This window comes from Mesoplodon densirostris, chromosome 20 (genome assembly GCF_025265405.1).
Source record: "Mesoplodon densirostris isolate mMesDen1 chromosome 20, mMesDen1 primary haplotype, whole genome shotgun sequence".
Classification (NCBI taxonomy): domain Eukaryota; kingdom Metazoa; phylum Chordata; class Mammalia; order Artiodactyla; family Ziphiidae; genus Mesoplodon; species Mesoplodon densirostris.
The window spans coordinates 29,930,354-29,954,172 of NC_082680.1; the positions used below are offsets into that span (position 1 = coordinate 29,930,354).

Genomic DNA, 23,819 nt, shown 5'->3' on the forward strand with positions numbered 1-23,819 from the left:
CCTGGTGTAGGAGGGCCCTCAGATGTGTGGCTGCATCCCATGTACTGTACCCATGGCCTCCATCCCAACCTCCATCTAATTCTTTGAACTTGGGGAAACATCTACATCTATTTTGAACTAATTTTCTTTTTATTGGAAGCTTTTTAGGGACCTAAAGTGCCTGAACTCTATACAGACGTATCTCATTGTACTGCACTTCCCAGATACAACATTTTTTACAGATCGAAGGTTGTGGCAACCCTGCATTGTCAGATGATGGTTAGCATTTTTTAGTAATAAAGTGCTTTTTACTTAAGGTATATATATATTGTCTTTTTAGACATAATGCTATTGCATACCTAATTACAGTACAGTGTAAACATAACTTTCTTTATGCACTGGGAAAACAAGAACAGAATGCATGTGACTCACTTTATATGCAATACTTACTTTATTTCAGTGGCCTGGAACCAAACGCGCAATATCTCTGAGATAGGCCTGTAATAACTCTTCTTAAGGCAGGATTGTATGCCATCCTAGGAATTAGACAGTGGATGAGGTTGTGCGGTTTTTTTAAGCCACAGATAGAAGCCGGTTTCAGACTAACTGTTAAAATAAAACTGTAGGCCAAGAGTTTTCCTGAATGTACCAGAATGGTGGCTATAGTGCTTGGGCTGGTAGCTCTGTGTTCGCTATCTGTCTGCCTTCCTCCGCAAAGGGTGTTTAAGTTGCTGGTGTTAACTGTTCTTTCTCTTTGCTGGGAGATGTATCAGTAAGGAGATATCACCTAGGAAAGGACTTTTGAAAGGCACAATCTCAAGTTCATCTGCTTTTTGTCGTTTGGGTTTTTTTGGTGCGAATGGACTGTGGTTTTGTCCAGTGTTTTGGGTCATAAAAGCGAAAGCTGCAGTGGCTGTCCTCTGTTAATTGACACCTCCCCTCAACACACACACACACACACACACCTTTATTTACAGATTGTTACCTTTCTTTGAGAGAGGGAATTTTAATTCACGCTGAAGCTCTCTATGCCCTTGGAACAAAACTACCCTGTTTGATGTGTTGATTAGATGGCTAGGTATTCCAGACACACACTGTAGTCCTTCAGAACAAAAGGAGAGAGATAAACAGGGTCAGTCCTTAGGTATCTACTGCTGGAGGCCTGTGGGGACTGCAGACTTGTTTGTCGACACAGTTTGGGTTAGTCTAAATCAGGCATCAGCCAATGATGGCTCGCTGTTGCCTTTCACTGTTCTGCCTGAGAGCTGAGAATGGTTTCTGCATTTTTAAATGGTGGAAAAACATATTTTGTTTGAAAAATATATGGAAGTTCAGATTTCAGGGCCCATAAATAAGGTTTCGTTGGCATGCAGCCACACTTGTGCATTTCACTGTTGTCTGGCTGCTTTTGCACTAAGATAGCAGGTTGAGTACTCGGAATAGAGACTGAAAGAAAGATGGGCAAAAGCCTAAAATATTTACTGTTCGGCTCTTTACAGAAGAGTTTGCCGACTGAGATCCACACTTATGACAGTTTTGGTAAAATTATAAAGTTTAAGTAATTAAACTTCAGTTTAGAAAAAGCTACAAGGCTGTAGCTGATTAACAGATGAACTGTGGGCGCTGGGTGCCACTCCTGTAGGCCTGAATGGTCTGGTAAGGCATCACGGAGAGACTAGTTTGGGCTGGCTGTTTGTCTCCCTTGCAAAACAATATTTTGGTCTGTCAATATACCTAATTTTCAGTTGACTAAAAGATCTGAGAAAAAAGGAAATTAGGGAAGAATGGGGAGAATTTTGGAATCATTTAGTACAAGTACAATCATAGAGGCTTTTCACTTTTGCCCATTAAGTGTATTTAATGTAACTTTGGGTGTTTGCGAGTTTGTAATTTGACTGTTGCTATGGTGTATTGTTGGTATAGGTTGTGTGGTTGATATGGTGTATTTATTGGATTGTTTTAGACTGTATCTGTATAAGACCTAGAAGGGAGATCTTATTAAAATCTAAAATCTGAGCCTTAGATTTTTGATTCTAAGGCTTTGGGCTACATGTATAAGCAAATATTATGCAAACATTTTTCATGAGGTACTTCTTGAAATGTTCTAGTCGAAACTATGAGTGTGTTTCTCCTAGGGATTTAGCTTGACATCCTTTCCCTGCTCCTACCGCAGGGATTGCTTTATTAGAATGTCCTAGAAGTAATGGGACTAATAAGGACCCTTAATGTTACCTAGTCCGACAGTTCAACCCATGTGGCTCCTTTGACAGCATTTCAGGTTAGTGATCTTATTTTATTTTTATTTTCAATTTTTTATGTGATAGGCTTTTTCACAATTTAAATTTTTATATTGCACTATTTTAGATTATTGTAAGAGAAAACATCTCATCGATAGGCTTGAAAACCTCAGCTACATGATACAATTCCTTCCCCCCCCCGCCACCCCTTGTTTAATGTTTGGAGCTATCAGCTTGGAGGTTCTCACTAGTTAGTCAATGGGATCAGGCCATGTTTCTCTGCTGCTTTATTTATAACCATGTAAAGGAGCCATGTAGGGAGCATCTCTACCTCTATATGGTGCTCCACCCAAGGACAATGTACTCTTGGGGGAAAAGTATCATTTTTCCAGCAGAGACTCAGAGAGTGTTGAATGAAAAACTTGGGGGCAGGGGCAAAGTCTGCCTGCCAGAAGTGAAGATTGTAGTAACTGTCAAAGCAGTATTATTCTTTTAAGGTGAATCGCAAATTCAAGACCTTCTTAAATATTGTAATGATTGAACTCACCTCAGACTTGCATTTCCCGATTTGGGGCTTACCTGAGCATCAAGTAAACCAGAATAGCGTTCTTTGATAGCTTCTGGCGGTGGAGGCATTTTCTCTGGTGTATGGGCGGGGGGTGTGAGCAGCCCTGCTAAAATTATGTTGCTACCACTTAACGTTCCACATAAAAAAATGGATGTGGTCTAAAGCCATTTAAACATTTAAAGAGCAGTCCTAGTACCTTTTCCAAGTGATCAATAATACTGTTCATAGGAAACCCTAGCAGTATATGCCATTTTGTCCCGGTCTTCTAAACTCAGATGAGCGATGGGAAGATCGTGGTTGATCCACCCAAAACAGCTGTCTCTGTGGGGATTTGATAACTGTTAACCTTGGGCCTAGGAGGGGATTGCCGTTTCTGAGTTCGAGGTCTCACCCTCACCTTTGGGTGGACATGAACCTCATTTTATGGGCTCTCACAAACATGATTAGATCCCCAGGGCCTAGATTGATGATGGCCAAACTCACAAGAGGATAGTAGCCAAATGGAGTATTTCATTAATTCACACATGGAAAAATGTCATCTGGCAGTTCTGTTTGGCAGATACAGACATTGTCCTAGCCAGTCCCTCTGCCCTATGTCATTGCTGGAAATACGACAACAAATTCTTGATCTCCAGCTTTCCCACTGCAAGATTCTGACCTAGCAGACCACCAACTTTCTGCTTCAGCTGTATTTATCGTACGTATTGAAAGCAATTTTTTTTCAGCATCTTATTTGATTTTATAACAGTGATGCTATGAGATAGGACACATGTGATTTCCAGTCTAAAAACTGGGAAATCGAGGCCACAGCTTTTACAGCAGTGGGGTCGTAAGTTCAGCTTTGAAGATCCCACATCCAGCTCCCAGGGAATGTATGAATCTCCCTCTCTTCGCTGACTTAAGAGAAGACCTATCAGAGGAAATAAAAGTTCTGAAAATGTTGCCAGGACAGAGTGTGTGATGGGGGAAAGCATCTTCTTTAGCATCTTATTAAATGATAGTAATTAAAAAAAAATCATCAGGGGATTACATCTTTCACGTGTGTTAACTTCGCATATATAACGTATGAAGTATAAAATGTATTTTAAGAGTTTTGAACATCAGAAGTTTACACACAAGTTAGACATCGAGTCAGAAGGGAAAAAAGAGGGCTTTCCTGGTGGCACAGTGGTTGAGGGTCCGCCTGCCGATGCAGGGGACTAAGGGTTCGTGCCCCAGTCCAGGAGGATCCCGCGTGCCGCAGAGCGGCTGGGCCCGTGAGCCATGGCCGCTGAGCCTGCGCGTCCGGAGCCTGTGCTCCGCGGCGGGAGAGGCCACAACAGTGAGAGGCCCGCGTACTGCAAAAAAAAAAAAAGAAAAAAAGAAGGGAAAAAAGAAAAAGCATCACAGGGTGAGCAGTGCCGTTGGATTGAAAACATTTTGCTTCCTTAATGCTCAGCTTCTGCTCATCCATGAGAAATAAGCAGGGAACGGACACACTTGTCATAGCTCTTGCTTCCCTCTCCACCTGTGAGTCACGTGTGGGTGAGGAAAGGCAGGTGCATGGAGATATGTGCAGTCTCCTGGGACTCTGCCCCTACTTTGGTGTAGAAAGAAGAGTTTCCAAGAGGCTGGTATTGTTTATGTATTGCTGCATAACAGATAACTCCAAAGCTGATTAGCAGCTTAAACCACTGGGCGTTTATCATCTCACATCGTTTTCATAGGTCTGGAACTTGGGAGCAGCCTAGCGGGGTGATCTGGCTTGGGGTTGCTTGTGAGAATGCAGTCCTGACATTGGCTGGGACTGTAGTCATCTGGAGGCTTGACTGGGGCTGGAGCCCCTCCTCGGGCAGCTCCCTCACGGCTGGCACCTCGGCCTGGCTGTTGGTGGGAGGCCTCAGTTCTTTACCCCGCGGGTGGACCTCTCTCCATGAGGTAGCTTTAGTGTTCTTGCAGCACGGCAGCTGCAGCGTCTCTCATGACAGCCTCAGAAGTCACACTCTGTTATTTCCACAGTATCCTTTTGGTTGCACGGGTCCCAGGGCGTGAACACCAGGAGGTGGGGGCTCACTGGGGGCTGCCTTGGAGGCTGCCTGCCACGAAGCCCATTACGCCTTCCTTTGAGGCCTCTTCCCTGCATCCCCAGCCCCCTTCTGCCCCTCTTCTTAGGGTGCAGGAGCAGAGAAGGCGGGAGCCATGACGAGGGCTTCAGCCAGGGTCCCCGTGCTGCTGCGGGGGCATGTGCTTGCTCTGTCTGGAGGCCGAACATTCTCCCTCTTTTTCTTTATCCTGCGTCTGCTTCCCAGCTCTGGGGGTGGTTGCTGCTTTGTGAGAGAGGCAGTTGGTGTTTTGAATGCTCTAGTAATGACTTCTAAAGAGATGCGCATCATGGTTGTTTGGCAGCAGCAGAGTGAAGTTCCGGTCTCTGCTGGCTCTGTTGGCACGCGCCCTTTCTCCTCTGCTGCTGCTGCCTGCTGGGGCTGGGGCAGAAGGCCCTGGGGAGGGCTTCTGTCTGTGCGAGGGGTCTCTGCTCTACTGGAAATGTAGCCTCAGACGAATCCAGGTGGTTCCAAACCCAGGGGCACCGCCTGAGTGAGAAGAGAAGACGCATCTGTCATTGGCTCAGCTTCTGGGCGAGGCTGGGGTTCCTGGGGGTGGACTCCTCCGGACGAGTGAGCCCCACCCTCTTACCTTACGGTCACCTTGGCCCTCAGAGGGTAGGGTTTGGGTCTCTTTTTAAATAAAATAGCATAGGGCGCTGGTTTGAAAATGTGAAGTCCTTTCGTCATCCCTAGTACAAACTTTTCCAGTTTATCGAGTGGCTTTCCAGATTATTCTTTACCTGCGGCAGTCTTGTATATTAGAGTGAGCCTCTCTCAGGAGTTAGAAGCTTCCAGCACCTGGCCCTGTCTCTTACAAAAAGCAAATAAATTACCACCCCCCCCCAGCTCCTGGGTAATGTTTTTGTTTTTGTTTTTGTGTTTTGGACGGTGGGGAGGAGGAGGTATAGACCGTCAGTTTGTTGTCTGGGTTCAGGCAAGGGTGTGTGTGTGTGTGTTGGTGCTGTTTTTCTGCTGTAAGTGGGGACATCTTAACATTGCAGCATACTTAAAAGGCTGTTGTGCTTTTTCCCACCTTGACTCACCCACTCGGAACCCCCTCATCACTCCCAAGCTCTGGGTGACGTGGGGCCCCAGTGCTTGTCAGGGGAATGTGAGTCCTGCGGCCACCACCCTTAGGGTCTACCCAGCAGTCCTGGAAAAGGCCTTCTTGTCCCGCTTTCCTCTTGTCCTGCCCCTGGACAGCACACTTCTACTCCATTTTAAAAGGCTGATGTCCTTGACTGAGTGGCTGAGAACGTACGTATATGAAGTATATCTCAACTTGGGGGGAATTAGAGGGACTGGGAACTCAGAGATGTGAAACTCTAAAAAATGTTCACATTTTGGACGCTTCCCTAAATGCTAATGCATACCTTTTTAACAGTCTTCTCAGGTCAGACCCCTTGTGTTTCCCCCCTGAAGCCCTCCATTGGTTCAGACTTGGGAGAGCAAGGGTGGGAGGGAAGACGCAGAAAGGAGCGGTGTCTTCGAAGGGACAGGGTCAGGTGAAGAGCACGTGTTGCTCCTGTGGATAGAGCTGAATGGCTTTATCACTGCTGTTCTGTATACTTTTGTTTTGTATGAAAGATGATCAGGTGGGAAGGGGGTCCTTTATGTATCAGACATCAGCTCAGCAGTGACCGTGAGCATCAGCTCTGTCTTGAGTGCTCAGTTTCTGCTTTGGGGACACAAAAGGGACCAGGGGATAAGGCCCTGCAGAGCTCAGAGTCTGGAAGGAGCTGGCCGCCTCCTGTTCCCCAGGCCCCTTGGTCTCCTTGGCTTCCCCAGATGTTTAGCAGCAGACAGGTAGTTTTAGCAAGGGAATGTGTGAGGGAGGTCTGGGAAGAGGTCCAATGTTAAAAATAAATACATAAAAGACTTCTAAAAAGCACACAACTCCCCCTGCCCCCAAAATAAAAACAAAAGCCTTTTGAGCATGCCAATCGTCGTGTCTCTAAGATGGTTCATATACTTGGCTACATCTGTTGTAGAAAAGAAGAGTGATGTCCTTTTTTCACCTCTTTCTGTAAATAGAATTTCTCTAGCATGTTGTGGGCTTCCTTAAGGAAAATTTAAAATCCCAAATTGAGGTGATGGTGAGATCTACCACCTCTCTCAAGTATGTGTTCCTACATGTGACACATAAGAGACTATTTAAAGCATTTTCTGAAGGTAAGTCTGTGATATAGTAGAATATTTTGTAGGAATTGCAGGACATACTTCTGCTCTGTTACCCTCTGAGTCTCTCTGTTCTCTCTCTTTTTTTAAAAACAGTTTTATTGAGGTATAATTCACACGCATACAGTTCAACCATTTAAAGGGTATATACAATTCATTGGTTTTTAATATCTGAACAGAGTTGTGGAACAGTCACCTCAGTCTAATTTTAAGAACATTTTGTCACCTCCCCCCAAAGAAATCCTGTACCTATTAGCACTCATCCCCCATTTTTCTCTCACCCCGAGTCCTAGGCAACTGATAATCTACTCTGTGTCTCACTAGATTTGCTCATTCTGGACATTTCATATAGATGGAATTAATACAATATGTAGTCTTTTCTGACTGGTTCTGTTCACTTACCATAATGTTTCCAAGGTTCATCCATGTTGTAGCATCTATCAGCACTTCATTCTTTTTTTATTGTTGATTAATATTCCACTCTATGGATAAACCGTATTTTATGTATCCATTCATCAGTTGATGGACGTTCGGGTTATTTTCCCATTTGGGCTATTACGAATAGTGCTGCTATGAACACTCATGTTCAGCTTTTTGTTGTGGGTGTATGTTTTCATTTCTCTTGGGTGTACACCTAAAAGTGGAATTGCTAGGTCATAGGGTAACTGTTTCTAATTTTGAGGAGCTGTCAAACTGTTTTCCAAAGTGGCTGCACCATTTTACATTCCTACCAGCAGTATATGGGGGTTTTCAGTTTCTCTACATCCTAGCCAACACTTGTTAATCTGTTTGATTGTAGCCATCTTTATAGGTGTGAAGGGGTATCTCATGGTGGTTTTGATTTGTATTTCCCTAATGACTAACGATGTTGAGCATTTTTCCATGTACTTTTTGGCTGCTTGTATATCTTCTTTAGCAAAATGTTTATCCAGATTTTTTGCCTATTTTTAAATTAGGTTATTTATCTTAGAGTTGTAAGAATACTTTATGTAGTCTAGATACAAGTCCCTTATCAGATATCCGATTGTAAATATTTTCTTCCATTCTGTGGGATGTCTTTTCACTCTTTTGGTTATATCGTTTGAAGTGTAAAAGTTTTTACTTTTCATGAAGTTCAGTTTATGTATTTTTTTCTTTTGTCCCTCGTGCTTTCGGTGTCATATCTAAGAAAGCTTTGCATAACCCATGGTCACAGAGATTTACTACTGTGCTTTCTTCTAAGAGTTTTATAGTTTGAGCTCTTACATTTAGGTCTTTGATCAATTTTGAGTTAATTTTTGTACATGTTGTGAGGAAGTGGTACAGTTCCAGTATTTTGCATGTGGATATCCAGTGCCCTAGCACCATTTGTTGAAAAAACTGTTTTTTTCCCTTTTTAATTAACTTTGCACCTTTGTCAAAAATCAGTTGACCAGAGGTGTAAGGGCTGAGCTTTTGATTCTGTTTCATTGAGCTATATGTCTCTTCTTATGCACACTGTCTTGACTCTATGGTAGCTTTGTGGTGAGTTTAGAAATCAGGAAGTGTGAGTCTTCCAACTTTCTTCTTTTTTCTCAAGGTTGTTATAGCTATTCTAGGTCCATTACATTTCCATATGAATTTCAGGATCAGCTTGTTAATTTTGCAAAGAAGCCAGCTAGAATTTTGATAGAGATTGTATTCAATCTATAGATAAATTTGGGGAGGATTGTCATCTTAACAATATTAAATCTTCCAATCCATGAACATGGGATGCCTTTCCATTTATTTAGATCTTTTTAAATTTCTTCAAATACTGCTTTGTAGTTTTTACAGTACACATCTTGCACTTCTTTTGTTAAATTTACTTCTAAGTATTTTATTCTTTTTGATACTACTATAAATGGCATTGTTCTCATAATTTTGTTTTTGGACTTTTCATTGCAAGTGTATAGAAATACAGTTGACATTTGCATATTGATCTTGTATCCTGCAACCTTGCTGAATTCACTTATTAGTTATAATAATTTTTGGTGGATTCCTCAGAACTTTCTGTACAAAAAATTGGGTCATCTGCAAATACAGATAGTTTTACTTTTCCTTTTCAATCTGGATGCATTTTTGTTCTTTCTCTTGCCTAATTGACCTGGCTAGAATTTCTAGTACAATTTTGAATAGAAGTGGTGAGAGCTGACATTCCTGTCTTTTTCTTGATCTTAGGGTAAAAACATTCAGTCTTTTACCATTAAATATGACATTAGCTCTGGATTTTTCAGAGATGTATTTTATCAAGTTGAGGAAGTTCCTTTTTATTCCCAGTTTGTTGAGTTTTTGTTTTTTTTTTTTTAATCATGAAAGGATGTTGGATTTTGTCAGGCTTTCTTTCTGTGTATATTGAGATGATCATGTGGGTTTTGTCTTCCATTCTATTGCTGTGGTTATATTACACTAAATGATTTTCAGATGTTCAACCAACCTTGCATTCCTGGGGTAAATCATGCCTTTTTATATGTTGGTGGACTTGGTTTGCTAGTATTTTGAGGATTTTCGCATTGATTTTCAATAAGAAATATTGGTCTGTAGTTTTTCGGTTTTGTATTTTTAGTGATATCTTTTTTTGGTTTTGGCATCAGGGTAATATTGACCTTATAGAATGAATTGGGAAGTGTTTCCTCCTTCTATAGCTTTTTGAAGTTTGGGAACAATTGATGTTAATTCTTCTTTAAATACTTGGTGGAATTCACCAGTCTGGTCCAGGTCTTTTTGTGTGTGTGTGGGCGGGGGGAGTTTTTAATTTACCAGTTCAATCTCTTTACTTGTCCTACATCTATTCAGATTTTCTATTTCCTCTTGAGTCAGTTTCAGTCGCTTGTGTCTTTTTAGGAATTTGTGTATTTTATCTAAGTTATCAAATTTGTTAACATACAGTTATTCATAGTGTCAGTTTCTTGATTTTAAATGGAATTAATAAGCCCTGCTATGCCTTTTTCACAGGGTTGATTTGAGGATCAAGTTGGGTAATATGTATGGAAGTGCTTTGAAGATCATATAACTGCAAAGTATTTTATTTGTTTTAAATTCTTAGTTCTAGGAAAACATACCCAGGGTACCACTGTCTGCAGTGTAACATTTGTACTACGTTTCCCCTTTGTGAGTTGCATTTCAAGGGAGAGATTGTGTCCCTTGTTACCAAAGGAATATGAACTAAAATTGGGTTGGAGGGGGAAGTGGTTTGGGGGTAGCAGAACATAGGTCATACACTTTCAGAGTCAGAGGGCATCAGTGTCCCATTAGGACATCAGCATCAGGCTCTGACCCATCCAGCTCCTGCCAAGACCCGAGAGCAGCTGTTTCCTTTCCTCTGTGAGGAAGAATGCTGAGTCTGGTCTAGTCACTGATGTCTTCACCTCTCCCGTAGCCCATACCTTAGATGCACTACATTCATTCTTCTTACCTCCTCCCAACTTGCTTTTTTCTTTTAATTAATTAATTTTTTTAATGAACTTTTATTGGAGTATAGTTGATTTACAATGTTGTGTTAGTTTCTGCTGTACAGCAAAGTGAATCAGTTATACATATACATATATCCATTCTTTTTTAGATTCTTTTCCCATATAGGTCATTACGGAGTATTGAGTAGATTTCCCTGTGCTATACAGCAGGTCCTTATTAGTTATCTATTTTGTACATAGTGGTATGTATATATCGATCCCAATCTCCCAATATATCACCCCTTTGACCCCCTTGGTAAGCATAAGTTTGTTTTCTACATCTGTGACTCTATTTCTGTTTTGTAAATAGGTTCATTTGTGCCATTTTTTTTAGATTCCGCATATAAGCGATATCATAAGATATTTGTCTTTCTCTGCCTGACTGACTTCACTCAGTATGACAATCTATAGGTCCATCCTTGTCACTGCCCAGCTTGCTTCTAAGTCAACAATAAAGGTCCTTTTAAAATACAACTGGGACTTCCCTGGTGGTGCAGTGGTTAAGACTCCGCACTCCCAATGCAGGGGGCCTGGGTTCGATCCCTGGTCGGAGAACTAAATCCTGCATGCCCCAACTAAGATCCCACATGCCGCAGCTAAAGGTCCCACATGCTGCAACTAAGACCCGGTGCAGCCAAATAACTAAATAAATATTTTTTAAAAAATACCACCTACCTGGCTTTCAAAAATAAAGAATTACTTTAGTGCTTCTAGAAAGTTCTCTTGCTAAATATGGAGGCACATTCAAAGAGGAAATAACCCATTTAGAAAGGGAAGAGAAGTCGGTGATGCAGGAAGACCAGAGGTCAAGCAGTGGTGGTTTTCTCTGTAAGAACACGTGAGGTGGCTGTCATGTGAGAAGGTGGTAGTAACTTCCTCACGATTCAACCCTTGAGTGTCTCCAAAGGGTCTTGGAATGTGGCTCTCCTCTCCTTCACTGGATTATAAGCCCCATGTGCTGATTTTGTGGCCCCTTCATGCCCAGCTCAGCGTATGCTGCAGGTCATAGGGCCTGTGGCTGGTTGGTTAGGTGATTATCTTAGACATAATTTTATGATTCGACTTTAGGGCTTCAAGTCCCGATGAAGCTGAGGGTTTAAACTGATTAGGGAGTGTGGACATGGAGCATCTGGTTTGGGTCTGCATGTAGGATTTCTTAGTACTGTGGCTGACAGTCAGCTTGGCTCACAGCAGTACATTTGTAAAACTTTTTGTCATCGCTGGACCCTCCACGTTTGTGGATCACTGTGAGATCAGGCGCCCCCCACCATGAGGGCAGAATGCAGCGGTAAGGGAGGAACAGCCCCATCTGTTTGTTTTGTCTTTTGGCTGCGCCATGTGGCTTAGTTCCCGAACCAGGGATCGAACCCGGGCCCTCGACAGTGAGAACACCAGAGTCCTAACCACTGGACCGCCAGGGAACTCCCTAGTCCCACCTGTTTGGATGTCTAGCCCAGCTTGGTCACGTGGGTTCTGTAGCTCGCTTGTGAGCTCTCAGAAGCATGGCACGGGTGGTTTGTTCCTAGACGTGGATTGTCCCCTGCTTTCGTCCTGACTCAGATGCCCACCCCTCCAAGGATGTAGCAATGTAGAGCGATATACTTGATTGTGTCCTACCATAGCATTGAACCTCCACCCCAGAACCCTTCTTCCTGGGCTTGTGACCCCATTTGGGTTTTCTCAGGGTCATCCCAGGAGCGAAGAGAACTGAGGTGAATGCAGGCGGCTCTAGAATTAACTGAGGGGCTGTGTAGCATGGTTGAGCCATGACCTTCCTGTGCCCCAGACCAGGCTCCACGCCCCCTCCTCCCTCCTGCTCCCTCGCTCCGTCTGTTCTAACCTCTCTGGGCCGTGGTTTCTTCATCTGTAACATGGGCTTAAGGAACACCTTAAAGTAATATATCTGGAGCACCAAGCACAGTTACAGCAGTAGTGTAATTGCGAAGACTTTTTCAGGAGGGAGGCCCTTCAAAAACAGCCCTTAACAGAAAAATAAATTCCACCCCTGTGTCTTGGGAAGAGAAGGAGAGGTGGGGCTGGGTGGGCTTGGAGCAGCAGTCCTGTGTTGAGATGGAGACAGAGGAGAAACGGGTAAGAGGGGATTAGGTTTGGGTAAGAAGAGATTTTTGTGCTTAGTAAGAAGGATTCTGGGCCTCGGGATGGGAGAATTGGCTTAATATTAGTCATTTGTTTATATATCTGTAACACTGGGGGATAATGTAATGCTTGTCTAAGGTTTATTGCATGAAAATCATTGCACAATAAACAGTCTCTGGGTAAGCTATTCTGGAAGTGAGGTCAAGGCTCTGGGTCCCAGTGTTTTCTAGAAATTGGTTTCTCTAATAATATATAGCCAACATCTTTCTGTGTCAGTAACTACTTCAAACACAATTTTTAACATGGTACCACAATATGTTGTTTTTATTTTAATCATTGAACTGGAGTCAGACAGCTAGTAACCAGGAAGTTAAACAGTACTGTGGGGAAACTTTTTCTCTGTTTTTTTTCTGGAGGATGCGGGGATGGGTACCCCTGCTGGACATCTTGCAGCATCTGGTTTTGTGCGAATTTGCCTCGTTGCCCTTGTGAAGATCATCAGCCTTGGATAATTGTGAATCAAGCTGCTTTTTCCATCACATGGAGGCAGAAACTTTATCTTGCTACTAGATAAGACTGTATTTATCTACTGTCCGTGGTCAACCTGTAGCTTATTAGGATACATGAAAATGTGACTAAATGTAAATAGCACTTGTAGTTGAGAGGATTTTGGGGTTTTTTTGACACCAAATATGTGGTGTCTTTTCAAATACCAATTCTGTGCATGGTTGATACAACAACTGAGTGTCCTCCAGTTCAGTCCTAGTCTGACAGTAACTACCCAGAGTTAGCGTCAGACTCCAGAGATTTAAGGGCTCAGTCCCTCAAGGCTGCCCTCACCTGAGGTGCCAGGTGCATCCCAGGTCCCACACTTCTGTCCAACTTGGCTACAGATTTGGGGGATCCCACAACCCCTCTCAGCTTCTCTACTACAGTGACTCACAGAACTCAGGAAAATACGTTTACTGCTTTATTGTAAAGGATGCAACTCAGGAACAGCCGAATGGAAGAGATGCAGGGGGCCGGGTACGTCCTGTCCAGGCCTGTCACCCCTCCAGCACCTCTGTGGGTTCACCAACCTGGGAGCCCCGTGAATCTCACTGTTGAAGACTTTTTATAACCCGACTGATCTCCAGCCCCTGAACGTTCCCACCCTCTAACCACGAGTTGGGTCTTTCTGGTGACCAGCCCCATCTGGACGCTATCTGGAACCCGCACCCTGAGACACCTCATTAAACGCAGATGTGATCAAAAGGGGCTTGTTATCAATAACAGGACACTCGTGTCACCCAGGAAAATTCTGAGGGTTTTAGGAGCTCTGTGCCAGGAACCTTGGACAAAGGCCATTTTTATTGTATCACATCTTCTAGTATGAAGATACGTACGTGAAAATCTTCACCCAGCAATAATTATAATGACAAAGAAATTTGAAAACCCTCAAAAATTATGTGACATGTAGCGTGACTTCAGTCATTAGTCATATTTAGTCATTAGTTTAACCAGTGAATGGATCTTTTAGGCTGGAAGGTGGGGGAGGGGTGCTGCTAAGTGTGAAGGAGAAACACGAAGCAGCAGAGGTGAGTGCAGGTGCCCACGCGCCTGCTCCGAGCTGTCCCAAGTTTGCTGTTTGCATTCGCTTCATTTTTGAAGTTGCTGTTCTCAGGACACCAGAAGGCTTAACGACACTGAGACTTCTCTCCAGGGGGAAATGGTTAAGTACATACGGCCGTGGAGTTGTGTGATTCAGGTGTTTCATGGCACCCCTTAGAAACCTGCTTTGTCCAGTAAGGTAGCCTGTCGCCACCCATGCCTGTTTAACCAAAATCGAATGAAATTGAACGTTCAGTTCCTCCGTCACACTGTCACATTGCAAGTTCTCAGTAGCCACAAAGAACAGGTGGCTGTCTTATCACACAGCTCAGATGATAGGACTTTCTCATCCTGATAGAAAGTTCCATTGGACAGCACAGCCCTCAGTCCCACTCTGCATGTTAGAATCATCTTTTTTTTTTTTTTTTTGCGGTACGCGGGCCTCTCACTGCTGTGGCCTCTCCCGTTGCGGAGCACAGGCTCCGGACGCGCAGGCTCAGCGGCCATGGCTCACGGGCCCAGCCGCTCCGCGGCATGTGGGATCTTGCTGGACCAGGGCACGAACCCATGTCCCCTGCATTGGCAGGCGGACTCACAACCACTGCACCGCCAAGGAAGCCCTAGAATCATCTTTTTAAAAGTGCCTGGGCCCCTCACCGGACCAACTAAATGAGGGGGCTCTGGGCTAACACCCAAGGATCTATCTGTTTCAGAGCTCCCTAAGTGATTTGATTCAGGGGCATTTTCAAATCACTGCACTAGATGCATCCGTTTCCACCACAGGAATATCTGTCTTTCCATCTTTCTGTCAGGCACTCCTGCATCCTCCACCACTGCACAGCCAGCATACCTCATGCTCTTTTCCTTCAGCCTGTGTTGTTCCATTTCTGTCTTAAACCATCTGCCGTTTGCTTGCCAATTTTACACTTGCTGATGCAGCCAGACTTTGATTACGCTTTCTGCTTCGCTTCTTGGAGAAATGTTTTGTCTGGTTGCGTCGTGCACCAGCATTGTGTTAAGTTACCTCTTACCCTTCTTTGACAGGCTATGTCTGTAGGTCATTTTCTGAAACCAAGTTTGGAAAGTGGTCAAGTGTATCAAGGTACTGGCTTGGGTGGGATCAAAGGGGATTGGGGCTTCTGTTCCTCTGCGTTGTGCTTGGGGGCGGGAGGCGAAAGGGTGCCTGGGAAGAAAGGGAACTTGTCTTGAACTTTCTAGAAATAGGTATCGTTGTACGTAGCTTTGGAAAATCATCGAAATAATATTCATTGTAGACACAAAGTAGAAAATCTAGATAAGCAAATAAGAGAAAAAGAAAACAGACATAGTCCCAATTCAAGGGATGAGGTGTTAAAAAAAAATTCATGTACATCGTTCCAGAGTTTTTTCTAGATATTGTTTTTTTATTCTTATGAAAAATCTAGGCATACAGTAATAGAAGAGTATAATGAATCTCCATATGCATATTACCCAATTATAGCAATCAACATTTTGGCATGTTTGCTTCTTTTTTTTGAAGTATTTATGAGACGTGTTCCCTAAATATTTAAGTGTGCATCTCTAAAACATAAGGACATTTTTCCTGTTAACCATAAGACCATAATCATAACTAATAAAATTAACCTAATTAATGTTATCTAACCCAGGCCGTGTTTAATCAGGCTTCCCCAATTCTCCTCAGAATGTCTTTAACATTGGATCCAAGCAAAATCACATATTGCATTTGGTAGAATTATGTCTTTTTGGTCTGTTTTAATGTATTAATCGATTCCCTCCATCCCCACACCATTTTTTTTTCCTACTGCATTTTGTTTGACAAGAGGGCCATTTTCTGTATGCTTGTCCCGTCTTTTGGATTTATCTATTCCCTCATTTCCTGCAAACCGGACATTAGGTCTAAAAACCTGATTCAGGTTATGTATTTATTCTTTTTTTTAAAAAGTTTGAAGAGAATGAAGAGGGCCCATCCTTCCACTGTATGTGTGCCCACCACCCTGCTTTCCCCTTTTCTTGTTAGAAAACTCTAACGGTACAGAAAGCTTCTTTCCACTTTCTCCCCAGGCAGTCGGTCGGCGGTAATTTCCCCTTCCATCGTAAGGTTTGTGTCTTTATACGTCTAAACTGAAGAAGGTCTCATACCTTGCGCACGCTTCTCCCCCCTGCTCTTTCCACCTGACGTGTCTTGGAAACCCTCCCATTTCAGCACATACAAGTCTGCGTGTTGTTTGACACCCAGATATCAATAGTATTCCCGTGTCAATGTCGCACATTAAATGATCTGTCAGTCCCCTGTGGTGCTCTATATATAACAGCCCCCAAAGTGTGTGGGAACATCCTCACCCTCGTACATATGTGTGCTTGGCCCTCTTTGAGAGCATAATTAAAATAAACGCCTAGCCGAGGAAATCATGAGATAAGCACTTCCTGAAGGATTCCCCCATACGCTTTCCCACACGTGTGAGAGGGCCGACTGGCCCCCTTGCCTGGCCGCTGTTAACTGAGCATCATCAGTGTTTTAATTTTACAAATCTGATGGGTTAAAAACAGTATCTGGTTTATTAATTGTGTGAAAGCGAGTCTGTTTCAAATGTGTTTTGGCCATTTTCTTTTTTCTCTTTTTGCGGTACGCGGGCCGCTCACTGCTGTGGCCTCTCCCGTTGCGGAGCACAGGCTCCAGACGCGCAGGCTCAGCGGCCATGGCTCACGGGCCCAGCCGCTCTGCGGCATGTGGGATCTTCCCGGACCGGGGCACGAACCCATGTCCCCTGCATCGGCAGGCGGACTCTCAACCACTGCGCCACCAGGGAAGCCCCATTTTCTTTTTTTAATTAATTAATTTATTTTTGGCTGCGTTGGGTGTTTGTTGCTGTGCGCAGGCTTTCTCTAGTTGCCGTGAGTGGGGACTATTCATTGCGGTGGCTTCTCTTGTTGTGGAGCACGGGCTCCAGGCGTGCAGGCTTCAGTAGCTGTGGCACGCGGGCTCTTGAGTGCGGGCTCAGTAGTTGTGGCACGTGGGATCCTCCCAGACCAGGGCTCGAACCCGTGTCTCCTTCATTGGCAGGCGGACTCTCAACCACTGAGCCACCAGGGAAGTCCCTGCCCGGTGGTTTCTAAGGCCAGGCTTTGGAGAAGGCCATGGATTTTCTCCCCTGGAGAAGGCTCTAATGTAATTTTTCATTGAGTTTCTGGGGCTTCATGGACCCTCTGAAATTTTACCTCAGAACCCTTCTTCCTGAATTATTGCAAAGACATTCATTTTCATGTATTGGTTCAGAGATTTTTGTTTTAGCCTCAGAGTCAGGCGTTGCATCTTAGACTTGGATGTGAGAGATACTGTTCAGATTTTGAGGTTAGAAGGAGGCCGGGGTATGTGTGTGTGAGAGAGAGATACAGGAGGCCTGTTCAAATTTTGGTGGCTTTGTCACTTCACATGTCCAGTGTTTATTTGTGTGGTTTTTTTTTGTTTTTTGTTGTTTTGGGTTTTTATGTTGTTGTTTGGCTGCACCGCAAGGCATGCAGGATCTTAGTTCCCTGACCAGGGATGGAACCCGCACCCCCTGCAGTGGAAGCATGGAGTCTTGACCACTGGACCACCAGGGAAGTCCCACATGTCCAGTATTTTAAAACCCATAAAAGAAGCCTCTTGTAGCTGAAGGAGAGGAAGTGATGGGCAAGTCTAAAAGGAGCTTGCAGACAACGTTTCGCCAAAAAGTTAAAATCTGAGGGGGGGAAATGTCAAGCATATTTGAGAAAAATGCCAAATCTGCAGTGTTAATGTACCCTGTTTTCCAAGTGGTTGCTGTTTTATCTCCTCTTAAATGAGGTTATCCACGTGGAAACAGCCAGCTGAGCAGGTTCTCAGTATATGTGAGCTGAATACATTTCTGAGTTTCAGAAATATTTTGTGTTCATGGCATTTCCCTCCTGCTAAGGTTTTCAAGGTTTTTCATACACTTGCATTTTAACCCAGTATATTTTCAGCATACCAGAGTACAAAGCAGAAGGTCAAGCTGTTACCTCAGTCTTTAGAATTTTGGCATTCTGTGCCTTTTCTTTTACAAATATTATAAAGAAGGAGGAAAAATCTCTTTTTACAGAATAGTCTAAAAAAAGCACATAAGGTATCTTTGTTAGAGCACCCATGCGTGCGTCACACAACGTTTTAGATCTAGCAGAGGCTGCTCGTTGAAAGGCAGAGTTTCATTAACAGCAACAGACGTGGCAGAAGTGGAAATGTTGGTCTATTTTTGGATTTCCTCTGTGTTTGCTTTGAATTCATCTGCTAATCACCTCTCTGTCTGTGTTCACCAAGCCGCCAGGCAGTGCTGTGCTGGTCAGAATCATCCAAACTCAGTAGACTCAATCCAGGGAGAGCTTATCAGCGCCCTGGAGGAAGGTTTTGATGGAATGCAGGATTTGTGTAAAAGGGGAAGGATGACTTAGAGGGAGGTTAGTTACATAACAGCGCTCTCAGAAGAGGACCGAGGTTAGAGCTCCTAACCAGAGCTGGCAGACATTTTGGGGATTTTACTTCTTACTGAAAGTTACCTGTGGTCCCATACTTGCCTTCAGCTTCTGTTGTAGGGCAGCCCTGGGTATGTGGGGTGTCCTGGCATTGGCACACTTGCTGATGGAGAGTGTAAATGCAAATAAAATCTTACTCAGGGGTACCTTTTCCAGTTAGGTGAGGAGTTTGGTTTTTTCCTTGTTTTACATTTTCACAAACTCCCCAGACTGGTTTATTTTTATTTTGTTTTTTATTTTTATCTTTTGGCTACGCCACGTGGCTTGCGGGATCTTAGTTCCCCCACCAGGGATCGAACCCGGGCCACAGCAGTGAAAGCGCCAAGCCCTAACCACTGGACCGCCAGGGAATTCCCCCAAACTGGTTTAAGTCAATGAGAAGCCCTCCCCCCACTCCTGCCCGTCAGTGCTTTCTCCTGGTGACTGAAGATGCTAGACCAGGGTAGGGCCTGCAGGGATGGGCATAGGACTGGGCAGGTTTACTGACCCGGTACCTGGCCAGAGCTGGCCAAGAAATGCCTGGGCGGGGGTCTTCTGCTCAGGCTGGGGGCCGAATTCAGGTGAGGGGTGCTCGTTCTCCTTCCCCCTGCCACTTGCTGGGTGGCACGCTTTAGGGTACAGCGGAGCTGCAGGTGTCCCCAGGTTGCCCGGCGGGCTCCTTTTCCATCCCTCGCTCCTCTGCAGCCGGTGGAGATGGGGAAAGGGGGAGGGTCTAGAGGAATGGGTGGAGGTGGAGGAAGGTGCCCTTTTCTAGTGGAGGTGATGAGGGCAGAAATTGAAAGCTAGGAGAGAGTAAGCGAAGGGCGACTCCGTAGGTCTCCCCTCGGTCTCTGGGAGGTGCGGGATTGTTGGTGAAGGAATCAGGAAACGGAGACAAAAGTCCCAAGAGGGAACGGGCCGCTGGCTGGACACACTGTCCTCGCCTCACCCTTTCCCCTTAACTTATCACAAGCCTCTGGGAAGAACACAGGGGACTCGGGTATCAGTGCCCAGGGCTCCCACGTGGGGGACGGGCAGTAAATGTTTAGAAGTCAATGGCAGGGAGAGGTTGGGAGAGCAATTATGTAACCAAAGACAGATTTTCTTTGATTGCCATCAGCTTCCAATGTCCTACGGTAGAACCTGTGTGTGCCCAGTGCCCCGGTTAAATCATTGTCCCTATTTGCCCAGGTTTGTCCCCACCATGACCTTCTTTTTCTTTTGTTTTGCTGCTTTAGTATTTTTAAAACAAGTTCCAGGTATCATGTCACAGATATTTCAGTGTGCATCTCTAAAATGTTTGGGCGCTTTCCTATATAACTATGATGTGGTGATTAATAATACTCTTTTAATTTACAAAGATGGTTAAACTTCAACTTTCATTTTAAATGAATCCTTTTTAGGTAACTTCTTTTTAGAAAAAAAAGATAATCAACCTCTATTTAAAATTTTAGAATAAAATATGCTAAGGCTCAAAGACGCCATGTAGGAGGGAGATACCTTACAGTTAAGTAGTATCCAGTGTGACTTCGAAGGTAGTCAGTCTCATGTACATTGTGGCTTCAGTTAGGTCAAGTACTAGTTGCAGCCCAGCTCTGTCTGCGCGACTTACTTCCTACTCAGCATCTCTGCTTCAGGGTCCCAGACAGCTCTCGGGGTCCAGGGCCAACCTCCCCGCCCCAGCCCGGCAGCCCCAAGCTCTTCGGCTGGTACCCCTGAATCTCGTTGAACAGTAATACCATCCTCTCATTCCACGAGCTGAAAACGTACGAGTCATCTTTGATGCCTCCTTCTCCTTCAGTCCTACATCCAGCCTATCACCAAGTCTTATCGAATCTCACCTCATTTTCTCAGTTACTGTGCACTTCTCTTCCTGTCCATTAGCACCGCCCTAGTCGAAGCCCCAGAATAACATGCTAGCGGTTCTGTTTGTTCCATTTTGACCTCCTTCCACATTTCAACTGGAGAGAGCTGTTGAGAATGTAAATCTGATTTCGATCCACCCCTGCTTCAGTGCCCTCTGTGGCTCACGTAAAATAAGCGGTAACTGTCTATACTTTGGTATAATCAAGATTGGATTGTATTCAACCGACTGATGCTAGGGTGTGAGCAGGTGTGCCCAGACCCAGCCTGGCTTCTGAGCCTGTTGCATGTAGATTTTTGCAGCCCTGGGGTTTTGATGCTGTACTTTCACTGTTGCTTGTCTACCCTCCCTCCCACCATCAGCACAGAGAAACAGTCAATAACACCTGCATCACAGCTCAAATATGTGGAGAGAGAATAGAGAGTCTGTACACACACAAGTGAATTTGTCAGTACACTTTAAAACGTTCTTGTTAAAATTCTGTGTGAAATGCAGTTGTTTTAAATTTTTTTATTTTGAAAGGTTTCAAGAGTATACGATAGAGAAAATAGTACAATGGAAACTCCTATATTCCCATCCCTGGATTCAACAGTTATCAAGATTTTGCCACATTTGCTTTCTCTTTTTAAAAAATATCCTTTTGAAGTATGTTAAATCCCAGGTATCATGCATTGAGAGCTTTTTAAAAAAATTACAGTATTAATAATAGTTAAATATATCTTTAAGAACAAGACATATTGGACATTGGTTAGAGTATCTGAAGCATCTGTGCAGAATAGTTTGTAAACCAGTGCCCAATTCCAGCCATAAAGGAATCGTGTAAAAAGATGTGTGAGTGCTTTAAAAAAACTCTCCCAGTGATGCTCAGTTCTTTGATCCTGGATTAGGATTGGGATTACCGTCAGGAAGTAGGATTAGTTGGTCATCTCTGAGCTTCCCTTAAATCATGAGATACTATGATAATAACCAGTTTACTCAGTTTTTGCTGCTACTCTATTATCATTTCAGATATGTAAGTTGGGAAAGCACTATCTTAGTTTGTGCTTTAAAGAAATACCTTCATTTATACCTTCCTGATTGCAGTGTTTCTCCTTATAAAACCCCAATTAAAAAGGATCTTTCATTTTCACAAATGATTTGAGAAGATTCCTGGCCAGCTTAGAGACGAAGCTTCTAAAGAAGAAGTAACTTAATTGTTTTATGATTTGTGTTTTAGTAAAATAAGGGCTGTTTGTTCATAAAGCCACTTTGCTATCTCTGCTCTTTCTAATTAGTTTTTTATTTGGCTTTTTCCGTTTTTAAGTGTACAGAGAAGTTATTCTGAGCAGGTCATGATGACTTTTTCATTTAATTTGAAAACAGTCCAGTTATTTAAACTCTATTCTGGGGAAGAGGGAATACTTAACATCCAGAGATTAAAACCCGCTGACTGCATAAAATCTGGACCCTGAAACTCTCAGGCAGTGCCTGGGAGCCGTGTCCGTGCCAGGTGAGATCCCTGTACCTGAGTTGTCTGCATCCAAAGTTCCTTCCAGACCAGTTGTTTTAACCTGAGGAATTTTAACCTCATATTAATACGCTTCGCAGAGGGCCCATGATCTATTTAGCCATTTCCTAAATAGCTCTGTTTGGTATAATTATTATTTGTGTGACTTGGACAGTACCCACACACCGTTTGGGCTGGGAAGATTCGCTTTAGAGTGCAGTACCAGCCGTCCGCCTTCAGGCCACGCCGCCATCGTTGCGGAACCTTAGGGATGCTTCGTAAAAGCAAAGAGGGCAGAGCTTGCCGTTTGTGGGGCTTCAGCTAGTGGAGAATATTCACCAATGCTGAAAAGGTAATTTGTTAACAGACGGCTTTTGTGTTTTGTTTTAGACTCACAAGAAGTGGACGAACAGCTGGTAGCAGAAGTGGTTGGAAAATGGTCGCCTGAGGCTGGTTCTAGACCCTCAGAAAACGAGGCAGCTCGGCACGCTACTGAGTCTAACTCAGTCGGGGGTTTCAGAGAAGAACCTGAACACGATGTGAGCAAAATCTCTGTCGTGAGGCCGTTTTCCGTAGAAACCAAGAATTCCACGGCGCCCCGGGGGCCGCCTGGCCCAGCAGCGGCTCATGGCTGCGCGGCCGCGGCCCTAGGCCAGGCCGGGCCCTGCCCCCGCGCGCCGGGCGCCGCCCAGGACCAGGCAATGACCGAGGGCTCCATGGGGGCCACGCTGGAGGCCTCGACGGAAGCCGACCCGGAGGCGGGGAGCCCGTGTCCGGAGCCCGGGGCCAGCAGAAGCAGGCTGCGGAAGCCCAGGCCCGTCCCCCCGAGGAAGAAGGCGGCAGGCGGCGGGGTCTCCGAAACCCACCCGGCCCCGGAGGGCGCGCGTCTTCCCCGGGCGGACCGCCAGTCCGGTCCCGACGGAGCGGCTGGGAACGCTGCCACCCCTGCCCTGCTAGGAGGTGACAGGAGCCAGAAGTGTCCCCCCGAGGTGAGGGAGACACCGTGTGCCCTCGGCGGTGACACCGGCGACTCGGGGGCTGAGCTGCCGGAGGCGGTGAGGAGCTCCCCTCTGAAACTGGAGTTTGACTTCACGGAAGACGTGGAGACTGTGGAGTCCAGGAAAGCCCTCCCGAGGAAACCCGGCCGGAAACCGGGCAGCAGGGTGATGCCCAAGGTTCAGAAAGACGGCGCCGGGGAGCCAGCAGGCGCCCCGGGGGCAGGGGCGTCCTCAGAGCCGGGTCCCCGCCCGTGTCCCGGGGAGAGCCCCGACTTCGGGCCCTTTGGGGGCCACTCCCCGCTGCAGCGCTCGCCCCTGCTCTCGGCTCAGGGCTCCTACCGCTTTGACCCAGATCACTTTGACGAATCCATGGATCCCTTTAAACCCGCTCTGACTTTAACGAGCAGTGACTTTGGTTCTCCCGCCGGTAGTCATATTAGTGAAATCTTAGAATCACCCAAGAAGGCAAAGTCGCGTTTGATAACGTGAGTGAGACGGGCGTGGGCCTTGTGTTCTGTGTCCTCTCTGTGAAGTTTGGCGGCCACTGCTTTTGGTTTGGGTGAAGGTGCCCCGGGGCAGACAGAAAGCTTGTATCCTCAGACTGCAGTCTTCACTGTTTTGCCTAACTCTGGTGTGGAATCAGAGATACCTGAGGTTTCCGTTTTAGATGTCTGCCTTGCTTCTGAATCCTCAGTTTATTCAGCTGAGTTCTTTTACCCCCCACCTTGGGTACTTTTTTCCTATTTAAAAAAAAAAAAGAATGTCATGGGCTAGGCAGGTGGAGCT

The 23,819-nt window shown here is 44.9% G+C and overlaps 1 protein-coding gene across 11 annotated transcripts in view; it reads left to right on the plus strand.

Moving 5' to 3' along the window:
• Window positions 1-23,819, plus strand: part of TACC1 (transforming acidic coiled-coil containing protein 1) — a 94,477-nt gene that overhangs the window by 41,448 nt on the left and 29,210 nt on the right. For 8 of the 11 annotated variants that reach the window (XM_060085695.1, XM_060085697.1, XM_060085699.1 and 5 more), the window contains one exon: window positions 22,426-23,518. The exons of the other annotated variants lie outside the window; for them this stretch is intronic. In XM_060085695.1, the coding sequence (XP_059941678.1) occupies window positions 22,426-23,518 (1,093 nt within the window). The remainder of the gene's footprint in view (window positions 1-22,425; window positions 23,519-23,819) is intronic. 11 annotated transcript variants of the gene reach the window in all.